Source organism: Rhea americana, unplaced genomic scaffold (assembly GCF_003343005.1).
Source record: "Rhea americana isolate MKP2758 unplaced genomic scaffold, rheAme1 scaffold_61, whole genome shotgun sequence".
NCBI lineage: Eukaryota > Metazoa > Chordata > Aves > Rheiformes > Rheidae > Rhea > Rhea americana.
The window spans coordinates 4101882-4118775 of NW_028186768.1; the positions used below are offsets into that span (position 1 = coordinate 4101882).

Genomic DNA, 16894 nt, shown 5'->3' on the forward strand with positions numbered 1-16894 from the left:
AGGCTTGGCTATCTTTAAATTAGCCATGAAGAGACGAAGGATGAAGAGAGCAGTCTCATGACAAGTCTGCTGTATTATGTGTCCAAGCAAACTGGACCTTTTGCTGCCACCACATCCTGCATCATATGAAGTGCTCTCATGCCCCACTGGAAGAGAGTCCTCCCATGCTGAGCCCTTGGCAGCTGGCCTCGGGACCTATGCCATCAGGTTTTGAATCCGAAATCCATCCTGAATTATGCTCACATTGCTAAGGGCCTCTCTGCCTGCTCTGTTTGCAGYCAGGACTGAACTGAATTTTCCCAGTGGTGGCACAGTGTGTCACCCTTATCTCATTTTTCTGCTTGAGATACAACTTCCTCCAGCGCTACTAGGAGATAAATGTGTCCCTAGCCATTCTGCTCAGCAGAYAGGTAGAAGAGATTGTCAGGACAGGTCAGGCCGACACTAGCGAGGTTTGTTCCATTTGTCTCCTAGAGAGACCTCGTGTTCTCAGCACACTGCAGCTGGCAGCTGTCCAGTCCTCTCCTTGAACTCACCAGTGGAAGAGGCTGTTAGGAGTCCTAAAGAAAGAGCTATGYCTTTCAAATCAGTAGCTGGGGCTGTCTTTTCAGGCTTCCCATGAAGGTCAAAATCCATGACTATGCATAGTGAGGGGTCAGGCACCTCACCAATCCTATACAGATAAAGTCTGAAAGGTAGGCAGTGGTCTATGCAACCCATGCCCTGTGCAGAGAGACAGCACAGACATCTGCATCTCCTCCAGCAGGAGGGCCCGCTGCACTAGAAGGGCCTTCACCAGAACAGTTTCATCCCTTACCATTTAAGTAGAAGTAGCTGCTCCATCAGCTGTCATTCAACAGCTCATCCATTGAGTCCTACCTGTTACAAGGTAGGACATCATGCACCAACCAGTATATTAAAGGTTTATAGGTTTCAAAGCTTCTCCAACCACTTTTCACCCCTCAAGAGGCAGCAGGACATGGTATTTGTTCACCAGCCACTCAACCTCCCAGTGCCATGTCTAAGTGTGCTTTAGAATACACATCTTGGGAAAACACCATCACTGTGCAAACCTGTGCCAGCTTTTTTTTTTTCCCCTCTACTCACAACTCAGCAAAATTTGCTATTCTAACAACCTCAAGCACACTATTTTTTAAATTAAAACCAAAGACCAGTTCTAGATACTTATCTCAACTTGTCAAATTTACTAGTATGTGTGGGCACRATGACACCAGATATTCCTTGAGATACCACAATATAGTAGCTGACAGCTGCTCCTGTTCSTCCTAAAAGGTTTACTTCTATGGGGTAGAAAGAGCATCATTGTAGCAAACACTGGATTATGCAACTTTACCCACSTACTGATAGTGCTGCACTTCCTGTGCTTCAAACAAGTCAACCATTGGTAAGAGAACTGAGAATTTCTGAATTTTGKTATCCAAAGGCAAATGGTACTGAACAAAATTTGAAGTCTCAATCTTTCATTCAGGTTCTAATTCCTCGGTCACCACTGGGTAAACAAAAGTGCACAAAATGTAATATGCCAGAAAATGTTGGATTACAGAGGATTACAACTGCAGAGAGACAAATTCTAGTCTTAGATTCAYAAGCACAGAGTTACATTGGCTCCCTCAAGATTTACAGACATGTAAATGGGAGATGACTGGTTTCAAGTAAGAGTCATAGAATCACAGAATTGGTAAGGTTGGAAGGGACCTCTGGACGTCATCTAGTCCAACCTCCCTGCTCAAGCAGGCTCACATAGAGCATGTTAGACAGGGCTGCATCCAGGTAGGCTTTGAGTATCTCCATAGAGGGAGACTCCACAACCTCCCTGGGCAACCTGGTCCAGTGCTCTGTCACTCTCACAGTGAAGAAATTCCCCCTCACATTCAGGTGGAACTTCTGTGGTTCCGTTTTTGCCCATTTCCTCTTGTCCTTTCTCATGGGACAACTGAAAAGAGTTTGTCCCCATCCCCTTGACACCCTCCCTTCAGCTACTTACAGACATTGATAAGATCCCCCCCCCTCAGTCTTCTCTTCTCCACACTAAAGAGGCCCAGCTCTCACAGCTGTTCCTCATTAGGATAATCCTTTATTCCTTGCATGTCTTGCTGCCATAATCCCTATTGGTATCCCTTATCACCTATGCCTATATGCAGCATAAATGGGTACATAGGGTGGACGAGCCTCATAGACTGGTAAGCAAAAACTTCCGTCTTTTAAAGCATTCAAAGTTTCATGATGTTTTTGTTCCCAGTTCCATACCACAATCTAACAGTTACACGGTTACAGTTCTTGGGTGGATATATTAGATATAAACCACCTATCTGATGAGAACATGTTATTGTGCAGAATATGAGGAAAATACTTCCTTCTTGCCTTACTTTCCCAAACTCAAAGTGTTTTGACTTGTATTTAGCTAGGAGTTTTCACGGTGAAAWACTGTAGAGGACTACCAACACACCAACATTTTCTCTTCATCAAACAACTGGCTCATTTTTTTCTTTTTATCCAACTACTTAGCACCTTCAGTAACTATAAACTGAAAAAGTAACTTCATGTACAAAGGAAATAGGAAGCTTTGCTGAAGACTGCTAGTTAATAAAGACTTTATCTGCARAAAGAAATTAGTATGAAAGGAAAAAAAAATACCATCCATCATAATGTATTTCTGGCCTCTAAAAATGAACCCACACTTATTTCAGGTAGTGAGTCTGTGCTAATGTTCACACACAGGTGGGTACATGCATGCATGTACATGTTTATTCGTGTCCACCAGCAGCCCTGAGATGTTAGTGTGCTTTAAAATGATCAATTCCATCTTCTGTGCTTGCACTGAACTGAATTCAGGTGGCAAAGCATAACTGTTTCCACTATGACATTTTAGGTTAACAGTTTGCTTCCACTAGGAAAGAAGTCAAGCTGGTCCAGAAATCAATGCTGAATTAAATTTGAGCCACAGGGATGTTTAGTGAAGAGAAACAGTAACTGGGGACTTCAGCAATAACTGAAATTGCCTTCTAAGAGTCATCTGAAACAGCCTGCTGTTAACACCCTCTGCCTGGTTACTGCTGCTCTGTTTCATTTCATTTTCACGTTGCTTTTGCCACCTCTCCCACAACCAGCTGCTCCATCAAACTGCCACGCCAGTCCAGGGCAGGGTGACTCAGGCAACCTGGCACAGTGCCCTCCTCCCTCAAGGTGCTCAGATGAAGCTGACCCAGGAGCAGCTCTGTTCTCCCATTCACTTTCATCAACATCAAACTTGTTCTACACCGCTGCATAGCTACCTTGCAGTAGACAAATCAGGTTCCTCAAAGGGATTTTTCATCCAGATTTGCGCTCTATATGGATTTGTTGTGGCTGAGGCATTGAATGGTAGGATGCAGAAAAGTAAGGAGACCAGTATGTTTAGCCTGTTGATCATACGCCTGCTGATAACAGCAACATTCAGACCATGTACTTTCATTACTTCCTTGGCTACCTGGGCTGAGTTTAACAGTCTGTCCAGAGTTTAGAGGCTTAATAGTCCAGTCCTGAGAACCATTTGGCTCCCCATGCCTCTTGCTGTTTACTTGAATGCATTTTTCTTCTTCCTGGCTTTACTTGCTCCTCTATGGTATTTCTGCCCAAAACAGTTATGAGGACTTAAGTACCAAAGACATGACCACTGACAGCAATGACAATCTGTACTGGTTCACTGGTGATCCTTTGGGTGGATAGATAAAGAACCAAAAGAAAGAATCGATGTTCTCAGTAAATGTATTCTGATCATTATGCACTTATTACTATCAGATATCTACTCTTTGGCATCCAGTAATTCCAAATAACTTCAGCACACAGCCTGGTCTGACCTAGGCAACTAAACTTCGCAGGGCTTTCTCAATTTCTTTCCCTGTAACAACATTTCTAGAAGAGGAAACATGCTGGGATAAGCCCATTCACATCAGTGGAGAGACTCACCAACCCAACTCATATCTGATGCAGACTATCTGTAATCCCACGAAATGAGATTATAGAATACAGCCAGCAGGTACAGATGAAAGCTAAAATATAAATATATAACTGTATTTAGCAGCAAAACTGATGATTAAAACACCTTAGATCTAAAATCTCAGTTCCATCGTCAGATGCAAAGAGGCAAGTGGGCATCAAGATAAATCCTACTTAAAAAAAAATTCCGTCATTTTGGAAAAGTAGAACTTATAATCGTTTTCTCTTCTCTGCTCCTCCTCAGCTGGACTTCTCTGGACTGAATGCCTCTTCAGTTTATGGTACCAATATCAAATAAAGAACTCGCGCTGACTAGTGAAGATTAACTGAAAGATGCAAGGCTTTAGGACATGACCTTGTAGTATTGTTTGTAGTAGGAGAAACTAAATTTTTTATTTTACATCATTAGAAGGCCAGGTGATGCCTTCRAAGAGGGGGGCAGAGGACTGCACTGGCTAGAGCTCAGCACATTGCTAAAAAGTAGGAGGTTTCCAACAGAGTTTGGGCAGCTTCTCCCACAGTTTCAGTTCTGAGGCATCATCTTCTCTGGCAGTGCCTCTCAGGTGTGCCAGGATGCTGCAGGTCCTGTTCTCCTCTACTCCCACAGGACCCAGACATGTCACCATAGCCACAGTACAAAGCTCCCTACCGCATCAGCTGTGCCCTTCTCCAAACCACTAATGCAACACAACCTTTCCCAGACAGCACAGCAGGCTGAACCTGTTCCCAGAGGCAAGCTAGGRGCAGACTTCACTGGACTGTGGGGTTGAAATCTAGTCAGGAAATAGGTATGTTAAAAAAAACCCAAAAAACTATTCAAAGTATTGAAGCAAGATGCAAGGAGATAAAAACGGAGATATAAAAAATTTAAAAAACCAGAGTCACTTTAGTCATTCAGTAGTTTCAGAGTCAAGCAAGTGGAGCCTCTATGACAAGCTGGTCAGAGATGACAAGAGCAGCATTTCTGTGACAAGCACAACATTCACTGTGAGATTCTCCAAAGCATGACAAAGCTAGCTCTGCTGTGACCTTATCCAGTGCTCTAACACTGCCACTTCCAAGGAAAGAAGTTCACACAGTTCTCTGCAGAAATGAGAAAAGGTAAGGTGACCTCAGGATACAAGCAGCTCTGAGAAAACAGAAGATCACTTAAATATGGCAAAATAGTTCCAACTGCTCTTGTGAGCTAAAACGGGACAAGAAAACAGACAAACTGAAGATGATGGTGAGACTGTGTCTCAGGGATCTGTAACCTTTTAGTCTGGCCTGTAACATTAATGTGAATAGATGAAGTTGTTACTGCAAGACAAGACCCAAAGGAGCGAGAGGCAGCAACTACTACCTGCCTTTAGCATTTCCATGGTAACAGTGTGATCTACGTTTCTCTTCACAATATAAGCAGTCAAGGTATTTTATGGCAAGTCTGATGATACATCTACACCATATCTGTACTGGCTAAACCTGGAAGCAGCCCTAAACCCTTGGAAACGGGATTTCACATCCCCATTCCACCCTGAACTCAGGCTGCCTGCAACCTTCTCTGCAGCAAGTGACCTAAGTGCTCTTCTAGAAAGGCCACCTCAGTTGCTCAGCACCAGCCACAATGCCAGTACGAGGACACAGGGATACACTAAAACACCTGGGCTGGACACACTGCGGAGGTCCTTCCCTGGGGCAGCGCAATACACTTGCTAGAGAGAACAAGGCAGACTTGGTCTCTCACCATCCACATCGCTTATGCCGAAATCAGGCGCCAGAAGAAGTCTGGCAGCTCCACTGTCTGAACATCAGCAAATTAAAGGTCCCTCTTGGAATATAGCATAGATGCAGCCTCACAGCCAGAGGCTTCACCAAAAAGCATAGCTCCCAAGTCACCTGCTCGACTTGAAGCACCTGGAAAGCCTCACACCAGACTTTTTCAAGCCCAACGTAAGTCTGACAGCATGACAAACCTCCTCTGTTGCACGGCTGCTGCCTTCCAAACACACTCTCACCCATTCTTCTGAGGATGCAAACACAAGTGCATCTTTGCTTCAGTAAAGTGTCTGCATGTGGCACAACAGCCTCAGCAAACAGGTTTTTCTCCTGCCAGTACTCCCCATCGCCATTTAGCCTGAGGAGGGTTGCAGCCTCCTTCTCCTTATACATTCAGTGTTTTCACTGATGGCTGAAACTTTCTACAAAAACAAAGAMAGACAGCTTTTTTTGAGCTTGAAAAAAGTTGTTTTCAGCTTTGGGTAAGCATCCAGTTTAGTTTGTATCAATGCAAACCAGTCAAAGTAGCCACACTATTTTTACTAATAATCACAGCAAATTTGACTCAAGATCTGCTAGGAAACTGTTGCCCAAGTTCCATCATCTCTTGGCAGACCAGAGCTAGATTCTACAGAAAAAGCTTTGGTGTTCCAGTAGCAGTAGCTACCCTTCAAATAACCCAACTGGACAAAACTGAAACTGCCAGCACATCTCCCTTCCTTCCCTCAGCAAAGGAATTCTAGGTCTGGACCTACCAACTGGGATGCATCATTGTTGCCCTGCAAACAAGAAGACATTTCTCAACTGCTTTACTTGTTCTTATTTTTTATTTTGTTGTTTCATGCCCTTGTTGTCTTTCCCTCTTACTCTTCCAGTATATAAATATAAAGAAACCTAAGCTGGTATCTCAGCGTGCAGCCTATGACACCTAACCTGGAGAGGGGATCCTGTGCAGGTCCAAAGCTCTTTATTCCCCAAGTACTAGTGAGACTTTGAGTGATCATCTCTTTTTCATTTTGATCTCTGCAGCCTTGTTGCAGTCACCCTTTAAAACATGTCAGTCCTTCTCCCTATCTTCGGTCCAGATCTGTCCTGAGGGAGATCCACTCCTACATTAACCTCATCCCACAGACACAGATAGAAAGTCTTTGGAAGGTACCAGAAAGCTGTGAGAGTTGGCATGGATTCTGACAACAGCCTCATAGTCAGAATTAATGCTCAACGTGGAAGAGTGCTCTTTTTGGGAACCTTCCCAGACCTTCTGTCTGCATGAATAAGCCTGGAATGAACAGAGGCAGGAAGGGAGCAGGAGATGCATTACCACCTTGGCTCCAGCCCCCTTGACAGATCAGCGGCCTGCGTCAACTGCAGAGTCCAACCCTCCCTTTCTAAACCCTCAGGGGATCTTAAGGATCAGGAGAAAAAGAAAAGAAACCACCATGAACAACAACAAACTGAGTGGTCTCAAAGGGACAATCCTCTGTCAACAACGCATACCCTGTCATCAGGCAGCTGGATGGTTCCAATATGGAAGCAAAGAGTAGGAAAATCTACTACCACCCCCTGCTGTAACCTAACAACATGGCCAGAGCACTCTGAGCAAAGTGACAGAACAGACGAATGTACCTCCCTAGTCACCTAGAGAAACCTCCTCCAGAATTAGACATCAAAGAGCTGCACAGGCTAGTCACACAGTAYTTCTGACCCACAAAGTCCTCAGACTTCACATCAGGAAGAATCAAAGCTACAAAAGCTGTAACCAACAATAAACACTGTCCTTTACCTGCTTCTTCCTACACGTACACCCTACAGTACCCTGCAGTCCTGTTTACCTTGTGATGATGTTCAATTCCTTACTCATTACTCTAGCAAAGGAAGCAGAGCATGCACAGACTGCAGCTGTGCTGAAAACAGTAGGTAAACAATGCCTTGCAAATAAATCACATCTCATCAGAAGTCTTGGGCAAGGCAGTTGGCCCAGCCTGCTTATACACAATCCCTCTGTAGGGATTCATCATCTCCCTCCAATTCCTCAAATCCAATCTGTACTTTCACACACACACACACAATCTCCAAAGCGGCCCACAGAAATAGATTCTGGGGTGCAAAACTTACCACAAGGTCTCAGATCAGTAGTGCAATGTGAAACAAGAGGTGGGACTGCAAAAGCCATTATATCATCCTCTTTCCCTCATGGGACTCTAAAGACAAGAACAGACATCCCCAGAGAATAAAATGCAGCAGAAATTGAGTAAGTTGAGGCAGCCTCTGCACACTTGGCATCTCCATGTGCATGGTGTCTCTCCTGTGTCTTCCTGGTGAGTTAGAGAGCTCCACCTTCTGCCTAGGAGACGAATTAGCAGGTAAAGCAACAAAAGAAGAGGCATCCCAACCAAAGATTCATACCCAGCTCATATTATGAAAATTTGTCCCTCTGACAGCTCCTTTGCAAGGAAAGAGAAGGGTTCTACCTAAGAACTTAGCAGAAGAGGAGGATCTTGCTCTTCTCTCCTCCATTTAGGCCTCCATCATGACACAACATGAGTGTCTTGGGCTCCTTCAAAAAGGTAAAGAGAGRAACACAATAGAGACAGGAGTCAAGAACGGGACTATCAAGAGACTAGGCGGAGAGTGCATCAGGGCAATAACAAGAGATGGCCAAAACCAACCAAAACACAATCATAGGGTTGAGCAACAAACATGGAGGAAGGCAGAGGAGGGAAAAAGCAAAAACAGATGATTAGGGGGGAAAAGCAAGGAAAAACTGGAAATACGGAGAAAGTCTAGATCCAGAATACTATGCTGAAAGGCACACATCACTGGCTCTTCACCTGCAGGGAATGTACAGAAAGTATACTTGTTACATTACTAGCATTTATTCCRCTTGGACATCACAAACCTGGACACAGGCAGTGAAGCGATACRAAGCAGCAGCTGCCACAAACTCCAGCACTGAGCAAGACAAGCAGAAGTGAGAGAAAGGAAGCACCTAACCAGAAATACACACATCTCAGACTCCCAGTAACCAGCACTGAAAAGAAAGTGAACTTTGTGAAAATACCTCGCTATTTCAGGAGGAAAAAACAAAAACAAAAAACAAACAAACAAACAAAAAAAAAACACATAGCGGTAACCTCTTCTCAGATTTTGTAAAGAACCCTTCCTAACACATAGGTTGTCTGACTGACCAGCTCCTGGCCAGATTTACTCCAGACTTAGCAGAAATGTTGTTTTTCTGATAAACTCTCGTTAATGCTTCAGTGTTGAACTAACAAGTACATAGTCATCACTGTCCCACTGATGGCTCTGCCACATTCTSTTCCTGCTCCTCAATGACTAAAGCCCTTTTTTGTCATTGTGTCCACCAATTACTTTAAATCCCATTCAAGAGTTTAAATCTTTTTCCTGGACTATAAAGTACTAAAGTCAAAGCCCACTTCCTTCAACTCACTTGCATGCTATAGCCTTGACCTAACAGCAATCTGCTGACAGCGCCAGGAGCAATTACCCCAGTACATACCTGTGGTTATTACTCCGGAAAGCAGGCCTATCCATCCAGGTAAAGATATTCATGATAACAGTCTAGAATGCTATGAGCAAAAATACAGCCAAACACATACAGAACATACACAAGGGCATGTACACAAGCACTGAGAGCTCAACTCTTCCCTGCGCGGAGCTTTCTGGACCTGAGCCACCTACACATGTGAATGTGAATTTAACTGCAGGATACTGGTTGGCTTCCTGCTCTCTTCAGCCAAGTTGATGAGTTGGAGCAAATCCTGTATGTACTACATCTTCAATTATCATAGAACAGACCCTTCATTTGTTCCACTGGAGTCATCAGATCAAAGCTAATCATAACAGTTTAAGCACTTTGTGGAGCCAGAGGTRAAGTGTTTAAAAACTCATAAAAGCAGCACTGAGATATACAGCACTTCTGCAGGAAAGAAAGAGTTCTCCATAATTAGACAACTGGGATACATGAAATGGGGCCATATCTTCTAGCTTCAAAATTTTTGTAAAATAGCCTTCTACCATGATTAGCAATAAAGAAACATTACAGACTGTGTTAAATTGTATGCTACAGAATTTCAAAACATGACTTTAAAAAAAGAGATGTTTCTCCTCTTCTGTAGGCATTTAGAGACACTTCTAGGGACCATCATTAGTTTAGTTACAATTCAAGATCCCATAAGGATTGTGGTATATTCACACATACCCCTCRCCACTTGATTCATATCTACAGTAACTTGGATGGAAAGTTGATCTCARATTTTACATACCAAGGGAGCACTGAGTAAGAGCAGGTTGCCCTTGAGAGCATAGATATGTTATAAGCACAGACACATAAAGCAACATGAGCTCTCTTATTCTCACGTGCAGGAACTCTGGGGATACCCCCAGCAGAACATTCTCCCACCACAACAYGGTCACATTAGCTTATTTTCATATTCTCCTTAACTAAAGCTAAGGATACTACAAAGTCGGCAGGACGCATCCCTCTTGTTGGGGAACTGGGGTCAAGGATTGCAGAAAAGGACCGAAAAAGGTTCCAGCTGACAGAAACAGCTGCAGAAATGGCCACGATAAAAGATGCTACTGCTGTTCTGGAAAGTCTCCTCAGATATAACTGGCCTGTCTCTGTGCAGCCTGTCCAGTCTTCCTCTCCTCTGCCTCACAGACTCTTGATCTCAGTTTTAATGAACTCCAGCCTTTTCCCACTCTTTCCTCCCCACCACCACTGTGGGCTGTTCTTAGAGTAAGTACTGTTAGTAAGTAACGTGTCACTGGAGTTTCTCAAGGCTGAAAAATCAGATAGCAGCACTATATCTTTTTAAAGTCCTTCCATTCACACAGTAAGCACAATCCAACCAAGGACAATTTGAAGGTCATCAGAATAGATCCAAAAAGAAAGGCGGAGACTCATTCAGCTGGCTGTCAAAGGCAAGCGTGATTGGGCATGTATTTTAAGCAAAAAGCATTTCTAGCCTAACTAAACATACATGCTTACGTTTTATATAAAATAGAACACAATATCCCCTGCAGGAGAGATTGATGCTATAGACCAATCTGCCACCAGTTTTCTTAGGATTTTCTACAGATTCCACAAGATTTTCTACAGGATTTTTTGCCGTGAATTTAGTGTGCAAAATGTTTTCTTTCTTCACAGAGAAAACACAGCCTTGCTAGAACTAGAACAAGTTTCTCTTGCTCCCCAGCCCATCAATGGAACTCATCACAGACTGACAGGGACAAGTTCTGAGGCTAAAAAATTAACATGTTAGCTAGCACATGCTGATGTCCTCAGCTAGACAAGGCAATTCTCATTTTAACTCCCTGTTGAAGCAAGCCCTGGGAATAAATCCAGAGGTCATCTTGGCCAGCAAACACAGATCGTTGCACATATGCTAAGCGCATGAATTAACACACCATAATTCACCTTGTTTTACTCCACAGTAAAAGGAAGACCTAGGACTGACAAGCCAGTGCAGTAGCCTTGTGTAGCACCATCCTTATTTTTCGGCTGAAATACCTTCCAAGGACGTAGCTCTACCGGTGAATTTATGACAGGGCACTTGTCTACTAAAACTGAACTTGTCCCCACAGCCCACCACAAGTCACCAAACTGCCTTTTCTCCTCAAGGGCTTCACAGAGATCCATAAAGTAATTTCTTCTCTCTCACCTGCTGAGATCTCACACTGACCTTCTGTGATAAGTAAATGCATTTTTAATTCTTAGACCTATTAAGAAAAAGTGTAATCTGCATACAAATACAAACAATACATGCCACTTCTCTCACCTGAGCCGTTTCTACCTTCAGGATGGTTTTGTGAAAGATATTCTCCAAAAGCCCTTGCCGCTCTGCACGTCCAAGCATCATGAAAGGCAGCGAGGGAAAAAAAAAGAAAGAAATGAGTAATGGTTAAAGGCCAAGAAAAGATTGAAAAAACAGTTCAATATAATGCGGTTTTCCTACACTTATCTTTCCTTCAGCTTCAAGGGACACCAACTCAAGTGTGCTGCAATAGCAGTATGGACTCCTGCCCCTAATGTGCCCCAGTTTTCCCCTGGCCAAAGCATTTCCTTAAACGGCAATGGACTAAAAGCCCAGGGCTAGCTTAGTCTTCAGCTTCTCTGCTGACAGCTGAAAAAAAAAAATGGGGGGGGGATTTGTTCCTGTGAACACACATATCTACTGGCTAGGAACTGAATTGCTGTCTCTAACCACCCCTGCGCAAGTTAAACTCCTCCCAGCAGCCCAGAGGACAAGGTCTCACCATTCCAATCCCAACCATTGCCCCACTCTGACTTTCTGCTCTGCTTCTGAACATCCCTGTCTATGAGCAATCACAGCTTAGCTGGCAATGCCAATATCCATTTCACCTACCCTAACCCCATGCTCAAGCACCACTAACTCAGTATTCAGATTACTGGACAACTATATTTGAGAAGCACCACAAGAGCCCATGAAAGCTGTTCCTTGTTCTCCAAGGGATTCAGGGTCCCACGGATAACTGAGCGCTTACTCAAACATAGCAAGACTCAACCAGGCAAGATAATTTCAAACTTTATCAGTCATCAAATATCCCAGTTTGGAAAAAGCTTTCCAAGTTCAGCCTATACAGGAAAGGAAACCTTAGTTGAGGCATGCCCTCCATGGTATACAATATACATACAATCTCCAAACTCCTATGACCAAAACATTTGTAACACCCTGCTCCTGTGCTTGTTCTCTTGCACTCAACAGATTGGTCGCTCCCAAGTGCAAATACCAGATTTCCCTGGCCATATATTTTCCCCAGGTTGTAGATCTTGGTCTCTGAGGTCTGCAGCATCACATACAATCTGCCTGAAAACTGCCTCTAGGCAGTCTGGCGGCAGGGGGAGGCTGGCAGACAGCGAGATTAAGCAGGCCCATACCTCCTTGTCCAGCCAAGCCAAGAAAAAGCAGCAGCCGAGCACTCACAGCGTGCAAGCACCCTGGCATCTCTTACTGGGCGGAGAGAGGAAGACGTATTGCAGCAGGGAAGACTCTCCATGCCCAAGCATCAAATCCACTGTTCTTCTTCAGAGGTACTCAGCCTYGGAACAGACCTCTCCAGCTCAAGCTACACTTGCTGCCACAAAAGGCTGCACTAATTACAGTTGTTACGTGTCCAAATGCAAAATAGCTTTGACCTCCAGAACAACCTTCGGCTCTGCTACCCGAGGGAGCCTCATACCCCCCTACCTGTTTCACCAAGATTTTCTGCCATTTCTTTTGTACACTTCCTCCCAAAGGGGCAAAGATTAATCAAGCAGCCATGTAACCCCTAGAGTGATTAGGGCTGCAAGGAGTGGAAAGTCCATTTGTCACCCACAGCCAGCAACAGTCGATCGATACGAACAATGAGGAAGAGAGCAATTTAATCTCTCTGGGACTAAATTTTAGCACAGCCAAATACAAAAAGCTTTGGAGCAGTGCAGCTGGAGCTGTGCAAGAGGCAAGATTTAGCCTTCTGCATTGCTACAGGCTAACAAAAAGAGCTGAGGCTTTCCCTATTTCCAGATTCCTGCCTGCCTAATATCAGGCTGCACCTTCAGACACCAACCTGAGATTGCAGTTGCCCAAACCGTCTTCCCCAATGCCTAAGCACCTCCAGAGAAGATCACACAGAGGCTCTACGTCATGTAGGGGAGCTGTACAATTAGCACAACCCTTATTTATAAAGAACGAAAGGATGACAACCTCTGTTCACCCTTGCGGACGTTCCTTGCACCCACTACTTCCTCCCTGCTACCTAGGCAAAAATCAGCACTTTGTTCTAGCAATGGACAAATGCAAATTTGGGAGCTGTCATGTGGGAATATCAGCCTACATCGCTACCAGAGCACTCGTGAGCTACTTGTAGGCTCTATCTTAGAGGTGGAAAACACAAAGCCATAACTGACGTGACTGAGCACTGGCAAYAGCCCTGCTCCAAATGAGAGGCTGGGCTAGAGGCTGACAAGATCTCTTCCCCCAAGACTTTTGGGATACCACAGCTTCCTAGAGAAACATCTCTCCTTGCAAGCCATCATTAACACCATTCACCAACAGGACCCTTATACTGAAGGACAGGCTCTGAAGTTTCTCTTGTGCATCAGCAGTCATTCCATGTAAAGGAAATAATAAYGTACACATTCTCAGGCAAACTATCAGCAAGTGAGCACGGAGATTTATGTAAGAATAATTTGAAATACAAAGATAAAATTCCATTTCTAACTAGTTCAAAAGCTCTAAGTGCATCTTAGTTCTTCGACCATTGTCCCCCATTCATCTCTGCTAATCCCCAAAGCCAATCTGTCCGCCTTAAAATCTGAACCAATGTTTCACCTTTAACTTGCAAACCACAGTCTCAAAAAAATGGCCAAGTATTTCTTAAGACCCAAACAGCTAATGTGGTGCCAGGRAGAAGCACTGCCGCCCTCCACCCCACCCCTTTGCACAGTGACAGTAGTGCCACTGAGAATAGCCCCTGAGCACAAGGGTGCCGCAGAGCCTTTAATCTCACCTTCCCAGTCCCTCAAGTGGAAGAGGTTAGAGGGAAAAATCACACGTGCCCCAGCTCCCAGAGAATGTGTGACTAYCTAGACTTCTCCTTGAGGATCAGAAGCACAATCAAGAAAGACAGAGCTACTCAAAAACACTGCTGTCCATCACAGGCTGGATGTGCAAATATGTCATTACTGTTTTGCTTCCACTCCTCTCAGGTGCTGCAGGCCAATCTAAGAGCTAATTAATGTGGACACCTGATCACAGTTATCTAGCAATGGCTAGAAAGCCATTGAAGCCTGCACAGCACAATGTGCAATGGGGGGTTTCCAGGCAATTGCACTGCAAACTTCAGACTAATTTTTTGCTTATTATCTCAGTGGTTCCCTTCTACATTTTTGCTTCTCAAGTGCCACCGGTGTCTCCTTGGCTGTGCCTCAGCTGATCTCCCACAGATGTCTCCATGTGCCCTTTGCCAAGGGGACTCTCAGTTGGCCGTGGTTGCTCCTTATGCCTCATCTCTCTGTGCCAAGGCTTTTGCATTCCTTCTCTGTCCTCACAGTTACCCCAGTTTATCAGCATCTCCCAGTATCGCTCATGTGCCATTTACCGCATCTTCTTGCCTATCCACCGACATGAACGCAGTCAAGTCAATAAAAGATGAACAGATGATAACTGCTCTTTCTACCCATTCTTTTCTATTTCTGAAATTCACACAGTATTAATACAAGTTGTATGATCGCAGTTTTCTCTCAGCTCAGTTCTACCACTACTATCACAGCCAACGTAGTTCAAGTCCCATCAAGCCTACTGATGGTGTAGACAGAAAACCCTTCAACTGTGCGCAGAGCAGAGAGACCATGGGATAATTTAACTGGCAAGAGGTTAAGAAAGGAAACTTGTTTCACATAAATGAGATGAGGTACAAAATGCCTTACAGACATATGGGCAGATGAGCTATAAACTTAAGCATACGACACTGCGAAAGCTGCATACAAATGAGCAGGAAGCACTGAGAGGTAATCAGCTGATGACATGACAAGCTTCACCCTGACTCATCTAGAGGGACCTTTTCATACTAGTGGCAGATCAGATCTGCATGTTACATAGTCAGTAGAGCTTGATTTGAAAAAAAGGCTATAAACTGGGGACCATWGCGTTAGTAAGCTAAGCTACTGGGTATAACCGGCAAAGACAAGGCTGCCATTCCCTCAGAGAAAATACCACTATTTCCTCCAGCTTCTTCTTCATCAGAAGCATGATGTCAAGAGCGCAGAGGGTGGAATGGGGTAGCACAACACAGGTAGCAGAGGCAGTTGCCCATCTGTGGGCATTTTTCAGTACTCACTGTGTGTTAAATGTCTGAGGTCTGAAAGGGAGACAAACAGATTTTGCAGAGAAACACAGAAAGTTTAGACACACACCTGCTAGGAATAAGTAACATGATGAGCATGGAAGAGTCTTTATGTCTCTGAAATAATCACATCAACAGGATAAAAGGGACCCTGATGCACAGTAACAGCTATGAGAAGTTAAAGCACACTAATGCAACCCACCAAAATGACACAGAACTGAGCAAAACAATCTGTAGTGAAACACTCAACGATACATGAAACCCCTACGATGACTCCATTTAGAGCACGGCACAGCAGCAGGCTAAGTGAAACCTGGAACATTCAGGGAAAAATTACCAGGAAAAATAAAGAATATCTACCTCCTTCTCATGTCCCTTCAAAAGGACTACTGCACAGGGGATTTGCAGCAGGAATTTGCTGTGATAGCACCCAATATCCTGCTGCATCAGAGGAAAACAGGAGTGAAGGGACCTCCTGCATCATCAGGACTTACGTCCTCCGACAGCRGCAATCCTGCTCTTTGCACTAAGCAGAGATGGGAATGCTGCCTGCCTATCCATAGTTAACAGTTCATTCATTAAAAACTCTAGATACCTAGGTTGTTTAAACCTAATAGTAACAATATCCTGATAAAAGTTAGTTTTCTGCAATATCTATGTAGGGAGGTGGTACCTGGGAAACGTAAAATTTTCAAACTCAAGGAAAAGAAATGGGACGTTAGAGATGGATCTTTAGGCCAGAGATGCCAGAGTCTTGGAAGAACTTATATTCACAAAGCTTGGCCAGAACAAAAGAGGACACAGCACAAAGATGTTGAAGATGGTAATCAAAAGCATTGGAGAGTTTTTACCATTCACAGGAAAAGCTGCAAGCAGAAACAGGGAATCTAGACTGCATGAAGAACCCTGACTTAAGCCAAAAATTGTTTGAGCAGAAAGAAACCTGAGGCAAGGAACATATACAAGTATCCTGGCATTTTGCCTATGTAAAATTTACCCTTTTCAGCAACTAAACCTTTGTGGCTTTGTTAAAACTCATCCTCCGGCCTCTCTGTAGTCAGCAGCGAGGGAGTGACGCCAAATTATCTCACAGATCTCTCTGGGGCATCCTTGACTAGATGTCAACCTGTAGAACTCCTGAAATGGGTAATATTAATCACACTCTTAATTCAAGTATTTCTTGGGCTAACCATAGAAAGGAGAGATGGTTCTGGAACACCCTGCAAAAATTTTACATCTATTTGTTCACACGATCATGTGCACCCCTTGA

General features: G+C 44.1%; 1 protein-coding gene across 5 annotated transcripts in view; it reads right to left on the reverse strand.

The window, feature by feature from the left end:
• Window positions 1-16894, reverse strand: part of NSMF (NMDA receptor synaptonuclear signaling and neuronal migration factor) — a 49788-nt gene that overhangs the window by 29628 nt on the left and 3266 nt on the right. For 4 of the 5 annotated variants that reach the window (XR_014897723.1, XM_085320121.1, XM_085320119.1 and 1 more), the window contains exon 2: window positions 11556-11617. The exons of the other annotated variant lie outside the window; for it this stretch is intronic. Coding sequence is in view for 3 of the 4 variants with exons in the window: in XM_085320121.1 (XP_085176247.1) it covers window positions 11556-11617 (62 nt within the window). In the remaining variant the exon portion in view is untranslated. The remainder of the gene's footprint in view (window positions 1-11555; window positions 11618-16894) is intronic. 5 annotated transcript variants of the gene reach the window in all.